General features: G+C 41.6%; 1 protein-coding gene across 1 annotated transcript in view; it reads left to right on the forward strand.

The window, feature by feature from the left end:
* Positions 1–6,722: 6,722 nt before the first annotated feature.
* MCPH1 (microcephalin 1) overlaps positions 6,723–19,219 on the forward strand; it is a 107,842-nt gene continuing 95,345 nt past the window's right edge. Inside the window, exons 1-8 of the mRNA XM_081904727.1 lie at positions 6,723–6,873; positions 8,230–8,321; positions 8,618–8,736; positions 13,160–13,244; positions 13,960–14,074; positions 16,709–16,849; positions 17,610–17,705; positions 18,303–19,214. Of these exons, the coding sequence (XP_081760853.1) occupies positions 6,825–6,873; positions 8,230–8,321; positions 8,618–8,736; positions 13,160–13,244; positions 13,960–14,074; positions 16,709–16,849; positions 17,610–17,705; positions 18,303–19,214 (1,609 nt within the window). The 5' untranslated portion in view covers positions 6,723–6,824. The remainder of the gene's footprint in view (positions 6,874–8,229; positions 8,322–8,617; positions 8,737–13,159; positions 13,245–13,959; positions 14,075–16,708; positions 16,850–17,609; positions 17,706–18,302; positions 19,215–19,219) is intronic.

A 19,219-nucleotide genomic window follows, 5' to 3' on the forward strand; every position in this document is an offset into this window, starting at 1 on the left:
TTAATGGGGTTCGAATCAAAGCCTCAGATTTTAACACCATATAGAGCATTTTAGTAAGCACTTTGCTACCAAATATATTTGGGGCAGGTTCAATCAACTTCCCTTTCTTATTGTCATAGAACTTCATCAATGTCCCTTTGGTTTTCTGTGCTTTGACTTCCACTGTCTCCCTATCTTCAATTCTATGAGGCTATGATTCTATGATACTTCCAAGAGATGGTTTCATGAAAGAGGATACCCAGGTATCTAAATAAGCAAATTTGTTTAATAGCCTGCTGATCCAAGCACCATTTATACCTAGGACTTGACTGCCATATAAGCCATTTCTATTGCACCAAGTACATTGCAGTTATTTCACAGTGGAACACTTTTACCAGAGGCCAGAACACAGACTATCAAGATCAGTATGGGAAGCAATTTAGATAAATTTCCAGTCCAGCTACAAGCAAGGATGACTCATACTTTGTATGGAATTTAGCCCTGCTCTCACTCTTATTATGGGATTCATTTCTGGGAGGTGAGCATTAGAGTTCTTCCCTTCAAAATGGTATCTCTCCCCTGTCATTCTCTCCCCTGTCATTTTGACTCTTAGGGAAATGCTGTGCCAAAGAGGTGTATTTTTACAGTGTGACCTAGTGGTGGTGAGGCGATGACACTATCTTATTATCAACATCCCCAAGTACTCGAAAATAAACCCGCTGCTGAGTCAAATCCACAAGGGGCGATTTGTTAAATTACAGGACACCAAGAATGAATAAAATTGAAGGCACTGAATCAGAAGAGGCATAAATACCGTGTGTCCTGTTTTTTTCTGGAACCTTTGCCATAAAAAGTCTCATAACACAAGTATGGTCCTTTACATTTTAAAAAGATTGCCATGTGCTCATTTAAAATATTGATGATACTTATTCATTGCCATTTAGAGCTGGGGTCAAATGTTGCAATTGGTACGGTTGATGCAAGGGTACCCAGCCCTGGAGACTGCCTGAGAACTAAGCTATTTATGAACTCTTTGTTGCCAGTCAACACTTGGGATCATTATAGGTACACACGCACCTGACAGGTTTATGCAACATCTTTTTGACCACACGTTGTAGGCAGACTTTATATTCTTTTGGAAGAAAACCTTCTCGATCCTACAAGATGGAAGAGACAAATGTCCATTTCCCACTTGATTTTTCTATTTTGTAAGTGACTTTACACTATCCCGTTTATTGATAACATTCACAAGAGGAACTATAAAGCAACAGTTGGGATACTACATTATTGGCAGTATGAGCATTACATACTTGCATTAAAATTAGATGGATAAATAAAATATCTTCAGGAACGGATGCTAGATGCTTTTGCAGGAGAATTTTAAAAACTACTTGCAATTCTTGCACTATAGTGCCATCTACTGTGCCGAACCTTGTTTTAAAATGGCTAGAAATTACTCTTGCCGCAACATGGTACTCAGCTTGCATAAATATGCCTCTTGTATCTGCCATTTCTTTCACTTTGCCTAAACCAAATGTGAATCTGCTGAACTGTGCATTTTCAGAGTTTCCAGCATTGTCTAACATTCCAATGTGTGATTCTACCACTTATTCCGAGAGCTTAGAATAGGATATTAACAGATATACTGGGCTAACATGATGTTGTGCCAGTGTTGTTAGATGTTATGAACATAGCTGTCAACTGTCCCTTATTTGGCAGGAAACTCCCTTATCCCAGCGCCGTGTCCCGCTGCTGTCCCAGATTGATGATATCCCATAAATTTCCTGGGTTTCAAAGGAAGTAGCTCCTCTCCCTCCCTCCCTGCCAGCCAGGGAGGAGGAGGCTTCAACTGTGTTGCTTGGCTGCATTGCTCACCCAATAAGGAGTCTAAGAATGACTGGGGGGTGGAGCTTGCATGCCCTGTGCCGATCAAATCGGCTGTGTTGCCTGGGGACTCGCCTTTGCTCAGCGCTTCCCAGCGGAGAGGTGACGGTGGTTTTCCTTGCTGCATCCCCTTTGCCGGGTTGCTGCACTGTGGGAACCACCGCTTGAGACTTTGTTTGGCTGCTGGCTTTCTGCCTTTGGCTCGGAGGGGCTCAGAAGTTGAACATACCTGTGCTCGGAATTGGATGGATACGTCGACAGCCCACTCATCCTTGCCGGGGAAAAGGCCTGTCTGGAGCTTGTGCACATGGCGAGGGGGGGGAGGAAATCCCATATTTTGGCTGCTGATCCCTTATTTTCGAGGCTGCTGATCCCTTATTTTCGAGGCTGCTGATCCCTTATTTTCAAATCTGTAAGTTGACAGGTATGGTTATGAAAGCTCCCTTTGGGCACGCACAACCTCCTTCAACACCTGCTGGGTTTATAATTTGCCTAATATGGTAAGGCTACCGGATTCTTTTCAATGAATCCGGAGGCACTTTTCAACTTTGGTTGATGGAGATGGATTTTGTCAGGGGACTGATTTGTAAATCTGGGGACTTTCCCCGGGAAACCGGGACGTCTGTTAAGCTTATAATATGGCAGCCTCAGTGTGTCTTGATACCAAGGCACCCGCATCACATTTTAAGAAGGAAAGGAAGGAAAGGCACCTGAAGCAAGACCTTGGAAGAGATGTTGCCAGCTAATTTTTAAAAATACAACACCGAACTAGGTGGGCCAATGACTCAGTATGATCATTTCTTATATCCATAAGCTCATTTGAACAAAATAGCATTGGTATTTCCAGCACCATCTTATCTGTATGAAAATAGGACACTGCCTTATATCAAGTTGAATCATTAGCCCAAGTAGTTCTATACTGGCTCTCAGCATCACTCCCAGGTTTGAGAGCTCCAGGGATTCCAGGCACTTAACCCAGGGTTTGTTTTCCTCAGAATGAGGGACAGCGGAGACTGTGGTGTCTGTAGGATATATGGCTTATTCACACACACAATCTGAGCCTACGATGGAGGAGCTCAGAGTCAACACCGCAAGGTCTTGCTTCTCTGACAACCATAGCCTTGGATTCCAGCACAGATTTCCACCTGCCACCTGCTTCTATCTCACTAAAGGTAAAGGACCCCTGGACCGTTAAGTCCAGTCAAAGGCGACTCTGGGGTTGCAGCGCTCATCTCGCTTTCAGGGCGAGGGAGCTGGCGTTTGTCCACAGACAGCTTTCTGGGTCATGTGGGCAGCATGACTAAACCACTTCTGGCACAACAGAACACTGTGATGGAAATCAGAGCGCATGGAAACACTGTTTACTTATTTATTTACTTGCACTGGCATGTTTTCGAACTGCTAGGTTGGCAGGAGCTAGGACAGAGCAACCAGAGTTCACTGCGTCGCAGGGGTTCAAACTGCCGACCTTCCAATCGGCAAGCCCAAGAGGCTCAGTGGTTTAGACCACAGCGCCACTCACAATTCAACTCTGGCTTTTGTCTTCCTAACTACCAGCCAATTGAAGGAAGGAGGCCACCCATTTGTCTTCTGGCACAAAGCTACTTCCTTTCTGTTAATGACCCATGTAGGCCATTGCCTCACCAATAACCTAGCCTAGCTACTGTATTTCAGGAATTAAATCCTTGCTGGATCCAGGAATCAGAAGGGACTTGGGCACACAGCACCAGATTTAGGGTGATGCAGGCGGTTCCCATGTACAGGGCACTGTGCTGAGGGGGTCCAAAACAATAATAATATTTATACAGGTACCTACTGAGAAGATCCATTAAAAAGCAACAGTACCAAAAAGAATTACTGTGAAAATAAGAAATATTTTTGTGCAAGGGTGCCAAATTTTGTCTTCGCTCAGGGTGTTATATTTCCAAAGTCTGTCCCCGCTACCCACCAGCACAACTCATGATACATAAAAAAGTGATGATGCATTTAATTTTAAAACGTACAGTCACACCTTAGTCTTAATTAGAAAATGTATGAGGCAAGAACAACACTGGGAAACTTGTGCCCAAGGTGGCAACCTAAGAGACATGACACCCAAGCACTGTATGCAGAGAACTCAGGCTGCCTAATTTCTATTAAAACCAGGGCCGGATTTAGGTTTGATGAGGCCCTAAGCTACTGAAGGTAATGGAGCCCTTTATATGTGATATTTTAGGGAGCAGGCTAGCAGGTGGGGCCCATTACTTACATCATGGGTAGGCAAACTAAGGCCTGGGGCCCAGATCCAGCCCAATCGCCTTCTAAATCGGACCTGTGGATGGTCCAGGAATCAGTGTGTTTTTACATGAGTAGAATGTGCCCTTTTATTTAAAATGCATCTCTGGGTTATTTGTGGGGCCTGCCTGGTGTTTTTACATGAGTAAAATGTGTGCTTTTCTGTAAAATGCATCGCTGGGTTATTTGTGGGGCATAGGAATCCATTCATTCCCCCCCCCCCACAAAAAATATAGTCTGGCCCGAGAGGGTCCGAGGGACAGTGGACCAGCCCCCTGCTGAAAAGGTTTGCTGACCCCTGACTTACATCATAGGAGCCTACACAACACAAAACACTGTTGCTATATGTAGGTTTTATTTTGTTTTATCTAATATTTTGGAAATGTACATCCAGTTTAAAAAGGTAAAGGGACCCCTGACCATTAGATCCAGTAGTGACCGACTCTGGGGTTGCGGTGCTCATCTCACTTTATTGGCCGAGAGAGCCAGCGTACAGCTTCTTTTTTTATATATATAAAATTTTTATTGATTTTTCAAACACATAATAAAAAACAAACACATCACAAAACAAAAACATACACAACATTAAACATATATCGACTTCCCCATACCTCCCTTTCGCTGCATCCTTATTCCAAAATTCTTTAGCAACCCTTTAATCAACTTATCTAATTAACTTCTTTTTCATTAAATTTCCTTAAATTTATTAGTTACAGCTGTAATTCTCTGCTTCTTACCCCTTGACATCCTAACACTCCTCAATTTTACAACAATTTTTAAGATATATTTTAAATTTCTTCCAGTCCTCTTCCACCGTCTCTTTCCCCTGGTCGCGGATTCTGCCGGTCATCTCTGCCAATCCCATGAAGTCTGTCACCTTTATCTGCCATTCTTCCAGAGTAGGTAGTTCTTGCATCTTCCAATACTTTGCCAGAAGGATTCTTGCTGCTGTGGTGGCATACATAAAAAAGTCCTATCCTTTTTTGGCACCATTTGGCCAACCATGCCCAGGAGAAAAGCCTCAGGTTTCTTAGGAAAGGTCCATTTAAGGACTTTCTTAATTTCATTATAGATCATTTCCCAAAAGGCTTTAATCTTTGGGCAGGTCCACCAAAGGTGGTAAAAAGTACCTTCAGTCTCAATACATTTCCAACATTTGTTATTGGGCAAATGGTAAATTTTTGCAAGCTTGACTGGGGTCATGTACCACCTGTAGATCATTTTCATTATGTTTTCTTTTAGGGCATTACATGCCGTGAACTTAACACCACTGGTCCATAACTGTTCCCAGTCAGCAAACATAACATCATGACCGATATCTTGTGCCCATTTAATCATAGCTGATTTCACCGTTTCATCCTGTGTATTCCATTTCAACAGCAAGTTATACATCCTAGACAAATTTTTGGTATTGGGTTCTAACAGTTCTGTTTCTAACTTTGACCTCTCCGTCTGAAATCCTATTTTCCTATCCTGCTTAAATGTCTCATTTATCTGGCGGTAATGTAACCAATCTCGAACTTTGGACTTTAGTTTCTCATAACTCTGAAGTTTAAACTTCTCACCATCTTGTTCTAGGATTTCACAATATTTTGGCCAATTAGAGTCCATATTAAGTTTTTTCACCGCCTTAGCTTCCATTGGTGACAACCACCTGGGGGTTTTACTTTCCAACAAGTCTTTGTATCGAATCCAAACATTATATAATGCTTTCCTGACAATATGGTTTTTGAAACTTTTATACACCTTTACCTTGTCATACCATAAATATGCATGCCAACCGAAGTTATTATCATACCCTTCCAAATCCGAAATGTCTGTATCTTCAAGAAGCAGCCATTGTTTCAACCAGCAAAAAGCTGCTGATTCATAGTAGAGTCTTAAGTCCGGCAGGGCAAAGCCCCCTGCCAGCGTACAGCTTCTGGGTCATGTGGCCAGCATGACTAAGCCGCTTCTGGCAAACCAGAACAGCGCACGGAAACGCCGTTAACTTCCGCCGGAGCGATACCTATTTATTTACTTGCACTTTGACATGCTTTTGAACTGCTAGGTTGGCAGGAGCTGGGACTGAGCAAAGGGAGCTCACCCCATCATGGGGATTCGAACCACCGACCTTCTGATCGGCAAGTCCTATGCTCTGTGGTTTAACCCTTACATCCAGTTTATTTTTCCTTTAAAAAAAATTCGGGCCCCCAAGAGAGTGCGGCCCTAAGCTATACCTTGTTTAGCTTATACGGCACTGCCTATTAAAACACACGCACAGGCACACACAAACGTCTGGCTTTTCCTGCAGCTCAAAACCGGGGAGAAAAAAGCAACCCCCAAAACAAACCAAATACACCCCCCAATGGTGGGAACGTCTCCAAAACGTGAACTAAGCTTTTGTAAGAGCTCCCTGATTTCCATTGCTTTTCAGCTTCCTGAACGATAGTAGCAGGAAGAAGGCGAGGAGCGGGGCGGGGGAGGGGGGACGATACCCCGCTTTAGAACTTTCCCCGTACTTTATGACGCTCATAGTGGGAAAGCCCACGCCCACCTTTCTCTATGGTTTTCGTGAAGCAAGAGCGGGACCGGAAGAGAAGGAGGGAGGGGACCGGAAGAGAGGGACGAGAGAAAGGCATGCTCAGTGCGCATGCCCCTGCAGCCGGCGGCGGTTTCTTTTGAACGGCCCGGCTTCTGCCTTCCTCATGGAGTTCACCGACGGCCCGCCACGTTGTGCACGGCCTGTCTTGACAGGTAGCGGCCCAGCGGAGAGGCGGCCTCTTGTCAGGCCTCTTGTCAGCCTCTGGAGCGCTTTCCCCACATGTGCGGGCAAAGGAGAGCGGGGTCTGCCCCTTTTGGTCGGCTTGGACTGGCGACGGGGAGGTGGGGGGCGCCCTCAGGCAGAGGACTCTTTCCAGCTTGGGGCGAAAGCTGGGCCAAAGCTGAGGCAGACGCGCGGGGGTTGCAGCCTTTTCTCTCCCCCTCGCACTCGCCCACCCGCTTTTTCCTAAGGCATGTGCGTGAAATTAACCCTTGGGGGCTCACTAGAAATTTATGGGTTTTGTGGGGCGGGAGCCTCCAGATCAAGGTCAGGAGCCCCTCTCTCCTCAGCCCCCCCCCCCCGCTCGTTTTCCATGGCTGACTGTATAATGTAACAGACCGCATGCTGTGTACCCAGTTTCTTAAGGGCTTAAAAATAATAAATCCCCATTTTAAACAGTACTGAATACAGTCATACCTCGCATTACAGACGCTTCAGGTTGTGCATTTTCAGGTTACGGACACACTGAAACCCGGTACGGGTTACTTCCGGGTTTCAGCATTCACACAAGTGTTAAATCACGTTTTGTGCATGTCCAGAAGCGCTAAATCGCAACCCGCATGTGCGCAGATACAGCGCTGCGGTTTGCGGACGTGCCTCCCACACGGATCACGTTTGCAACCCGAGCGTCCACTGTATACCTTCCTTTTTGTACAATGTTGATACTTCCTTAATGGTGGTGGTGGTGGTGATTTATTAAATTTCTATACAGCCCAGTATCTGAACAACAAGCTAAAAACACCCCCCCCCCAAAAAAAAATGCATGACATAATAACAAACAATGCACACACACACACCCCAGTTTAAAAGGCACTTATATAACCAGTCAAAGGCCTAATTGCAGTGTCCTGGGCTGCCTAGATGACAAGACACACACCCCCATTGGCCTCACTGATGTGGTTAAAAGGAAAGCAGAGCAATGCATTTGGCGGCAGCTTGGCTATGGGGGTTGCCAGAAGGAGGCATACAAGATGCCATGCAACCGTCTTAGGCACTCCTCTGGATTTGCGTTGGGTTTACTCCTTAGTCTTTTCTTCTCTCAAGGATGTCCCACAAGGCAGCAAGTAAGAACAACTATATGCATATGATGTAAAGCAGGAATTAACTGATGTAATACTATGGAAATAATTGAGACACTGCACCCTAAAAGTGGCAATCCAAAGATTATTCAACATTTCCTACTATTTAGACAGGAATGCCTGGCGTGCTCTGGTCCATGAGGTCATGAAGACTCGGACACGACTAAACAACAACTATTTAGATCTTTCTCTTTTTTTATTCCTTTATAGGTGTTGTAGCCTATGTTGAAGTATGGTCATCCAGCAGAACAGAAAACTACTCTAAAAGTTTTACTCAACAACTTATTGATATGGGAGCAAAAGTAAGTTATTCTTTTTTGAAGAAAGCGGAATTGGTTACACATTGTAACAATTGTTGCTACCTAAGAATATCAATGAATTTAACCACACTCCCCTGTGTGTTGGACTGTGGCCAAGGTGTATAGCAAAGCGCTTTAGAATTAATCAGCTTGTTTTTCTGCCTAAATCAAATATGTTAATAATTGACACATTTTTAAAAGCTGCACATTATTTGCTTACCTAGTAAAGTGGTGTGTCATAATGTATTGCTTTTCAGTACAACTTACAGGGAGATACTTTATGTTCTTATGTTCTATAGGTTTCTAAGACTTTGAACAAGCAAGTGACTCACGTAATCTTTAAAGAAGGACTCTCCTCCACATGGAATAGAGCTCAGAAGGCTGGGATAAAACTAGTATCAGTGCTTTGGGTTGAAAAGTAAGTACTGCCAGTATCTGTAGACTGCTTTTCACCATAGATGAAAGCAATTTGAAGAACAATCAGTAAAACAGTTATTCAGCCATATAATGTGGCATTTAAAGCAAACAAAAAAAATGGGTTTAAAAAACCATAAATTTCCTAGTTAAGTATAATACAACACACTTAAAATGTCAACAGAATAGAAAGGTCTTCAAGTGCCTGAAGTTCAGCAGGCTGCAAGGTATACCTGATCTGAGAGGGAGTTTCTCAGAGTTGGGCCCGCACTGCTGTGACTCCTCGTGGCTGCAAGGAATATGTTGGAGACATGGATGACCACAAACAGTGACTCCCTTGAAGACCTCAGTTATCTGGCAGGGATATAAGAAATCAGGTGGTTTTTAAGGTATCCTGGACCCAAGTTGTTAATGGCCTTGTAAATTAATACAGTTAATCTTGAACTTAGACCAGTAATATATTGGCAGCCAGTGCGAGCTTTTAAGGAAGGGAGTTATGGGCTGCTGGTAGTTTGTGCCCACCAACAGTCTACCTTGAGTAAAAATTAGTTGTATACAACCAAGTCTTGAGGTTACCAATGCATGAATCACCATGGCCTGGCAATCCCTGTCCTGGAAAAGCCAAAGTTGGCATATCAGCTATAGCTGAAAAAAGGCAGCCCTACCCATTGAGACTGCTGTAGCACAAGTAACAGAGATGGGTACAGGAACACCTCCAAACAATGAACCTTTTGTTTCAGAGGCAACTGGCCCAATCTCCAGGGTATGAAGGGGGAAATACTGAAAGCAGAATGCTAGTAGCATCAGTGTGGGTGTCAAAAAATGCAGTATGTAGTTGCATATTTGAATAAAATGGTGGCAAGCAACAACTGCTGGCGACAATTATCTAAGATCCAAGGCTGAGCCTCTCAAAGGAGAGAGAACAAATAGCTCAGAAGTAGTACATGTGTGTCGCTTGCAGAAGGTCCCAAGTTCAATCCTTAGCATTGCCAGTTAACAGCATCTTGGATACCACAGCTGGGGAAGACCTTGGAGAGCTACTACCAATCAGAGTAGTAGACAATACTGGGCTAGATGGCCAAATCGTCCCGTGACAGAAGTATATATGTAGGTATCAAGTATTTTTTCTTAAACAAAATGTTTAAGAAGAAGATAAATGGTACAGTGAAATTCAATGTAAACTACAAGTGTGTGTGTGTGTGTGTGTGTCTGTATGTGCACGTGCGCATAAAATAAGGATTTCATTTTTGTAATCTTTAGAGACATAAGCCTGACATGGGCACAGGATATGTCAAAAGGATGAAAAAAAAAGTAAAGTATAATGATTTCTTATTTGGTGTTCTGGAAACAAGTGTATTCAATTTACCCAATTCTTAAGTGGGTTATCTTGCTCTTTATCTGTGCAGGCTGTTGGCTTTGATAGCTGATTCTTGCTTCAATTATTTTTATGTTTCAAAATTTATGTGTGATAGCGAAAGCTTTGTTGGCTGTGACATTAATGAATGCTTCAGGTGTATTGAGTTTTGGGAAAAGAACAAGAAAAAAAAAGGAATGTCAAAATTAGCTGTCTGTAGTATTTGCTTAGATCAGCTGAGTATTAAAATTTAATTTTGTGGTGTACCAATGCAATCTGTCAAATGTTTTCATGACTGTATACATTTTCAACTTCATTAGTAAAATATACCAGATGTCTGGGGTATATTTATAATGTGTATGCTTTACAACTGTAAGATCACTAGGTGTCACTAGAAGTGCATTGTTCAGCTACTTAATTTTTTTTTTTGCTGTTATCTCATAGTTTTGTAATCTGAATTTTATATCAAGAGATTGCAAATCAGGGATTTTCAAACTTCCTACCTGAAGGGGAACACTTTTCTGTGTTAACTTCTTTGTTGTGGGACACCCCTGTTGCAGAGTGTTCTGTGGCATAGTTGAAGATGTGCTCTCAGTTCTCCCAGGGCAGTGGATGAGCTTGTTTATTTATAAAGTTTATTGATTACCTAATCAACAAAAGTTTTCTGGGAAGTTCATAATAGGTTCTGACATAATTGAAACATGAAAATATTAGAATGTTAATTGAAACACTGTTGCCTTGGAGAACTGATGTTATTTGAGAACAACCCAGCAGTAACCTGCAGTTTAGATCCTTTCAGGATCAGCCCTCCCAGTAGCCCTTTCCATTTCTGTTTTGCTGCGGCAATACAAAAACTGGGTGGGATTAAACTAATAAGCCCTGTTGGCAGACGTTCTATGCAAGAACTTCGACTTTCATAATGGGGCTTTTCCCTCTCCTCCCTCCAAAATTGGCTTGAGTGGGGGTTCAGGGGAACTCACAGCACAGTGTACAAGGGGAGGAGAAGGAGTATCGTTTCCCCTGGCAAGCCTAAATGCTTGCTGTGATGGAATGATAGCCTTAGTGCAATGCTGAATTCTTGTGGATGCTTAATGTTTAACAATAATAAACTAACAGTTTAGTATTGCTCAACTCTAAACATTACGGTACTTGCTTCGGTGGTAAAGCAGCACAGGCATTCGGCAAGGCCATTTCACTATAGAAAGATCCAACATCAGATGGTATTGGAAAGCCACAGCAGCGAAATCAGGAAGAGGTTGATGCCCTAGGGGTGGCAGTGATAGCTGCTGGTCTGTCTTAGGAGGCAAGACGTTTTGCCTTGAACCTGGAAGGGCCCACAACAAAACATTACAGTTGTGAAGTGCTCGTATTCAGAGATCCAGCCAAGATCTTCCCCAAAAGAAGTTATTCAACATGTTCTGTCTTCATTGAGCTACTTTGAGATCTCTCCCACTAAAATATTCCTTGTATGTATACAAAGCTTAGAATTTTTCCAAGCATCTTGACACCATCCCCTATTGTGCAGTTTCACCTATAGTGTCTAAAGAAGAATAGACATTCGGAAAATGAGTTTGTTTGTAACGTGATCATATGATGAGTAAAGTTTGGCAATGGAGGACAGTTCTTTCTAAATATTTTCTAAATAGGCTTTAGAAAAACCCTATTTTTTTGGAGTGCAGATTGGACAATAGTGCTGCAGTGTAACATAGTAACAGTTTAAGCCCGTTATTAGAAAACTGGCAGTTCAGATGCTCTGTGAAGTGTTCACATCATTCATCACACAAAATTCAGGTCATAAACTCTTAGTTTATACCTGCTTTGGGTGAGAAATATTGACCCTGTGTGTTCTTAGAAAATACTTGTCAAGACCATTTGATCCATAATGAAATGCTTACACTGAAAACACTTTCATGTGAAAATTAGCTTTTTGCACTTGCACAGATCATAGCTTGTAATTTATATATAAAAAGTCCATAATCTCTGAAGCTTCTGTAACAGATCTATGGATTCCTAGGATAGGCTGTAGATAAAGGCATAGTGGCTGGAAAGAAACGTATCTGTTAGACCACATTGCAAATATTTTGTTTTCCTTTCTGTTACTGCCTGCTGTGTGTGGATTTTCAAATTTGTCTTGGTTGGTTTGACTAGATTAGGCATGACATGAAGGATTGAAACTTTTTGGCATGCTCACAGATAGGGAAGCTACAGCCATGCATGTTAGCAAGAGGTTAGCTGGGCAATTTTATGTTCCTGAGTTTTCAGGACTGAAGAAATGACTGATAAAAGTGTAGGTATTAGAAATAGTGTATGTTCTCTCATTGAAATTCCAGTGCTTGTGGTTTCAAAAGAGTAGGAGAGACCAAGGATGCTCACTTTGAACATAAAACAGTGACTGACATTTAAGCCTTGCCAGAAGGGCTTTGTCTTGAACTCTGGGTGCCAGCAAAACTAAGGAATGTGACCCCTGTCCTTCCTATCCAGTGCCTAAATTACTAGTTTATTTACAGCTTTGTGCTTTATCTTCATTCTAATGAATATAAATAGAAATTGTAGCATATTAAACATCCCTTTTACAAGCAGGCGAGCGGTTCATATGGTGATCTGAGCTTTCTAGAAAAGAAATATAACTAAGGGATTTTAGATATGATGGAAGGAACAGATGAGAAGTAAACTATAGAATTGTAGAGTTGGGAAGAGATTCAAAGGGTCATCTAGTTCAATGCAGGAATCACAGCTAAATAATCCCTGACAGATGGGCATCTTAACCTCTATTTAGAAAACTCCAGTAAAGGAGAATCCATCACCTTCTGAGGTTTGAGCCCTACCCTTTTGAGCAAGATACCCTCTAGGGCAGGCAGATGCAAACTCCGGCCCTTCAGATGTTTGGGACTACAACTCCCATCATCCCTGACCACTGGTCCTGTTAGCTAGCCATGATGGGAATTTAGTCCCAAACATTTGGAGGGCCGGAGTTTGCCTATGCCTGCTCTAGGGGTTGTGGCCAGCTGTGGCTTTGCAACCAAATTTTACACTAAAGATATATATGAATTCATTTTTGTTTTGTTTTGCTCAGATGCCGAGAAGCTGGAGCACATGTTGATGAGTCACTGTATCCTGCAATAAATACTAATGAAGGGTTACCTCAATTTTTTAAAAAGGTGTGTATATAGCTTCCTAATGGTCTTGAATGTAACCTTTAATTTTTATTTCAAATTGATCCTAATTAATCTTTGGTCCTCTGAAAGTTATCAGTGGGTTGAATGCTTAAAATTTAGCACAGGTGTTCCAATGTCCAACTTACCTATAAATGACCTGCGGTTCAGGTAGTGGTGTTTACTAACATTCTAGCCTTGCACCCTGAGAAAAGTATCTGGTAATGTTTGTTATTAACACTGCAGTTATCAGCTGCCCCCCTCAACCTTCCTTTTGCCTCCATAAATTTATGGTGGGTCGCTCAACTTCTCATATGAAGCCAAAATGTCTGTAGCCTGTTTTTTTTTTAATTATTATTATTATAGGTCAGTATGGGATGTGCAAAACCCACCCTTCGGAGTGTTTCAGTTTATCTTGCTCAGCAGGCTTTATGTAGATTTCCAAGAGAGTATCTCCTTAAAATAAAATAAAAAAGCTGCTCATGCAGCGTTCCTGCAGTTTTGAAATTGCATACTTATAGGAGGAAACCAGTGCACGCATGCTGACAAGACTGCTAGATATGGGTAGGAATGTTTTGGCGGCTGTGCTGTGGCTTGGTGGAAATATATTATACCTTATATACAGTATTTCTATCTTCCCATGTCCTGTGAAAAATGTGAAAGAAGTATTATTTCTTAGATTTATGAATGCTTTAAATATTTTGTTGTTGTTTTTTCATAGCACAAATGCATGCAGCCCAAAGACGTTGTTAGAAAAGCTCCGGAAAATGACAAGAGACTACAAAAAAGGATTGATGTTCTGACTAAAGAGTTAGCTATACAAAAAGCAGCAACAGGCAAGTATAACACCTGTTCTAATGCACTGAAAAGAAATACTGGGATTTTCAAAAACTTGAGGATGGTCTTAAGGAATGGTTTTTCAATTGTAATTGAAACTAATATCGAGAAGTGGAGGCCCCTGTGAAATTTGTAGGGTCAGATAAACCATGAGAAGGGAGAAGGCAAATGTCTTCCTTCACTATTTTGTTCCTCTTTCTTGTCTTTCCCTACTAAGTGATCATTTGTGGAGGAAAGAGGAACAGGAGCAACTAAATTTTCCACAAATTTGTTTCTCTATAACTTTCTCAAATCCTCCCCAATGGCCAGTTTGGGGTCAATGTGCTCTGAATCCTTTGATTTCCCACTCTGCAGTCTCTGGTTAGAAAGGAGAAACTCAGGCGTGCTCAGCTGTCATACATAGTTCTAGTCTCTGTTCTGGGCCAGCCTCCTCTGCACTCCTCTCTTTGGCTGGATATATTTCTGTGTCCAGGGCAGCTGTCTACCAGCTCCATCTGGTACACAGGCTGAGACCCTACGTGCCCACAGACTGTCTCGCCAGAGTGGTGCATGCTCTTGTTATCTTCTGCTTGGACTACTGCAATGCGCTCTACGTGGGGCTACCTTTGAAGGTGATCCGGAAACTACAACTAATCCAGAATGTGGCAGGTAGATTGATGACTGGGAGTGGCCGCTGAGGACATATAACACCGGTCCTGAAAGACGTACATTAACTCCCAGTACGTTTCAGAACACAATTCAAAGTCTAGGTCTGACCTTTAAAGCCCTAAACGGCCTCAGCCCAGTATAACTGAAGGAGTGTCTCCAACCCCGTTGTTTAGCCCAGACACTGAGGTCCATATCTGAAGGCCTTCTGGTGGTTCTCTCCCTGCAAGAAGTGAGGTTACAGGGAACAAGGCAGAGGGCCTTTTTAGTACTGGTGCCTGCCCTGTGGAACATCCTCCCATCAGATGTCAAGGAAATGAACAACTATCTGACTATCTGACTTAGAAGACATCTAAAGGCAGCCCTGTTAAGGGAAGTTTTTTATGTTTGATGTTTTATTGTGTTTTTAATATTCTGTTGGGAGCCTCCAAGAGTGGCTGGGGAAACCTAACCAGATGGGAGGGGTGGAAATAAATTATTACTATTATTACTATTATTTCCTGGAATCAGTAAGCTACAATAAAGTATATGTGCTTCACCCACATTCAGAACCAACTCTGAGCAAGAAAGGGAGCAGTTTTTGGCAGACACTCCAAAGTTTTTCTACAAGGGTAATGAGACCCAGATAGCCAACCTTCCTCACAACTACCCGTTTAAGGCACTCAGCCTTTCCATACTGTGGAATTCTATAGGATATTATAAATCAGATAACTTATGTTCGGAATAATATTTTCTGTTAAGGTTTCTCCAGAATTAGTGCCTTTTTAAAAAGTCTGGTGTAGACCTTCATCTAGCAGCAGCAATCTATATATAGAAATAGTTTTCCTTTCATGGATTAGCTGCAGCACAAATGCCAAAGTTAGCTACACATAATAGGGAAATCTGCATCCAGCATCTAGTTTCCATGTGAATTTCTCCCTCCCCCCCCCCTTTTGGGCTCTGCCTGATTGATCAGTAAGTTTTAAGTAAAATATTTATTAGCAGATAAAATTCCCATACAGTGGTACCTCTGGTTACATATGCTTCAGGTTACAGACTCCGCTAACCCAGAAATAGTGCTTCAGGTTAAGAACTTTGCTTCAGGATGAGAACAGAAATCATGCTCTGGCAGCGCTGCAGCAGCAGGAGGCCCCATTAGCTAAAGTGGTGCTTCAGGTTAAGAACAGTTTCAGGTTAAGAACGGACCTCCGGAACGAATTAAGTACTTAACCCGAGGTACCACTGTAGTTTCTTTAGCAGTGACAAAAGTATTGGCAGAAGTAGATAGGACCAGGAAATAGCTGGTGAAATACCAGCCTGATCTTAATTTCCATTGTTGGGTTAGCATGTGTTGCTTATCCCACCCCATATCCCTATATTGTAGTGCAGGCTTCCTCAAACTTGGCCCCCCAGGTGTTTTTGGCCTACAACTCCCATCATCCCTAGCTAGCAGGACCAGTGGTCAGGGATGATGGGAATTGTAGTCTCAAAACATCTGGAGGGCCAAGTTTGAGGAAGCCTGTTGTAATGCAGTAGTAGCTAATGTGAACACCTCCCTACGTTCTGGGACTCCATCAGTTTCAGCCAGCATGGCCAATAGTGAGGGATTGTAGGAATCGGAGTCCAATAACTTGTAGACAACACCACATTGACTGCCTCTGTTGTATTGCATGTGTTTGGTTCTTTTATCGACTGACTGAATCTGTCATGTTTCAAGTTTAATCTCTTGGCCACAATAAACTGAATTAAATATTGAATTGGATGAATGCTGTGTCCTATGGGAGGCTATAGCTGATTGGCTAGAACCATGAACCAGAGTGATACTGTGCGGAGGTGAAGATACACTGCAGCATTCTAGTTGTGTTTCCCACTTGTTTAGATACGTTTGGAAAGTTTTTGGAAACTTGCTCAAAACCTGTAGCTATAAAATTGTATAAAATTAGCTTTTCAAAATGTTACGTTGAATATTGCCATTGAATATTGAATCCGCCTTATAATTTGCCTTTTAGAAACAGATGCACCGGTTTTGTTATTTAAAGATGATGGTTCATTAGTCTACAGCCCAGCAAGTAAAATAAAGTATCAGTGCAGAGCAATGGAGAAAAGAATAAAAGAAATGAAGGAGAAAAGAGAAAATCTTTCCCCTACTGGTATGATTCTATGTTTCTTGTGATTTGTGAAAGGGCAAAAATTATTTTACTTTTTTACTGCTGATGTTTTCTGGGCATTGTCACCATTTTGCCAGTATTTTGCCCCTGAACCAGACTATAGTGCTGGAAACATACTGATATATTTTGTTATTTTGTGTAAAACACCTGAGTTTGATGTCTTAGGTTTTGCAGCTTATTCATGTGTATGTTCTCTAAACCCATACATATTGAAGCCTTGTTTACTTTGCTCTTAATATAAATAAGTATGAGAAAAATTGCATTAAGCTTTACAGTAAGTGTTGTGATGGGATGTGAAAGTTTTCCTAGACCCAAGAACATGTTACTTTTTTGTTCTAAACTAGCACATTTATATTTATTTTAATCATAAATAGACTTTTTTCTTTTCATGTTTTCTCCTTCTCTGCAATATCAAAAAGCAGAAACCAGTAGAAGTGTGGGGAATATTCTGCCTGTCAGATCTAGATTTAAGAACTCCTCTAAGTTGTTAACAATCCTTCATTGAAGACAGACAAGTCTCTCAGTAGCTTTATGACTATTAAATACTGAACACTTAACACACCTAAAATATTTAAAACTAATTTGAATTTCTAAAAGGCTTGTAAATATAGTACTATATAGTAGTATGGTGTTTGTATTAACACATTAGTATTTAATAAATCTATTTGTTCTGTACCTTAACATGTATTGAAATACAAAAATTGAATCTATGAATTATTTAGCTAATTATTTGCACTTTTAGCTTCACAGATGTCTCAGGGATCTGACTCTAGTTCTAATCCAGCAATGCATGAATCAATTCTTGTTTCTACCAGTTCAGCTTGCGCATTGTCATCAGGTAAAAGGAGGGGGGACTTCTAGTATTCATGTGTAAAAATTAAAACATAAATATAAAATATTGTCTCATGTTAGATAGTATATTGTAAATAAGATGTTTTAACGATGCATATGAGATTAAATTGGCTATGTGGCCTCTTCCCAGGCTTGCATCAGTGGACATGATGTGTATGATTATGTAGTCATACAAAGGTTAAGGACTGCATGGGATGTTTTACTGAAGAGAGCTGTTGAAATAGACTTTTCTCAGCTATGAGGGGGAAATGCTCTAGTATTTGATGCTCTAGTATTTCTAATTGTAAGCATAAAACTATGACTTTTTAAGTCTCTTGCCTTGTTCAAAGCTTCAAAGTAATTTGTGATACAAAGTAATCACAGGAATTAACCAGACACAAGTTACTTGTTGCCAGAGGGTGCAATTTTGCTCACAAGGCCATATTCACCAAACCTTGTCCACCCAACCATCAGCTGAAATCATTGGGGATTAAAGCCTCTTTCAAAAATAACTGAATAGCGTTGTGCCGATTTCTTTGAATCGTCTTTAAGATGTTGGTTGTTTTCTGCTTTTAATGCAATGTTAATTGCTTTCTGCTTGTAGGAGAGAACAGTGACCATTTAAACTCAAGTTTCACTAACTTGTTGGGAAATTCTAAAAGCAAGAATCTGAAAAAGGAATCTAGCAAATGTGTGCCTGAAGTTGAAGGAGCCATAGAAGTGCTAGGCAGTTCTCCAGTTTACGCAGGTGACTCCAAACACACAACTCTGACAGAATCTAGTGGCAAACATTTAAGAAATACATTTTGCTTGGAAGATGGCTTGCTTCCCACAATGGCGAAAGCTGAAATGTCCTCTGCAGAGAAACACAGTGAAATGAAGGATTGCTTTACAGCTAAGACTGGAAGTCACCTTTTCCAGACAAACAATGAATACAGACTGTCTTCGGAAAAACTGGACCACTTGGAATTTGCTGAAAGTAGCAGCAACTATCACATAAATTCAGAAAGTGAGCTACCTTCAGTTAATCAAAGCCTTTCTCTAGTAACAACTGAATGTTCTTCCACTGGCAGAAAGCCAAGGAAACCAAGGAGGAGATCAAGTATTGGATTGAATACCTCGGTAATACGTGAGAGTGATTCTCAGAATGACTTCTTGAAATCAGTGCTCACACCCGTTAAGTGTGCTAAAGACCAAGATACTTCTTTTGAAGATTATTTTTCACCTTCTAACGGTAATAAGCATAAAAGTAGAGTTAGCCTTCCTTTTCAATGCCTGCAGAAATCACAGAGTCCTGAGCCAGTGTTGCAAGGGTCAAGTAAAACCACTGCAGTAGGTAGCAAAAAGAGGAAAAGGGTGGCTGAGATTAATGAGAATACTACAAGTAGTGACTGCATGCTGCCTGTACTCCCTTGGAGTAAAGAAAGTGAAACTTTAAAGTGCATGTCAAAAAGGACAAAAGGAGACACTGAAGAGACCCCAGACTGTCTTCCAAAGCCCAGCATTCAGGAAAAAAATTCC

Source organism: Podarcis melisellensis, assembly GCF_964234715.1.
Source record: "Podarcis melisellensis genome assembly, chromosome: 3".
In the NCBI taxonomy this organism is placed as follows: Eukaryota; Metazoa; Chordata; class Lepidosauria; order Squamata; family Lacertidae; genus Podarcis; species Podarcis melisellensis.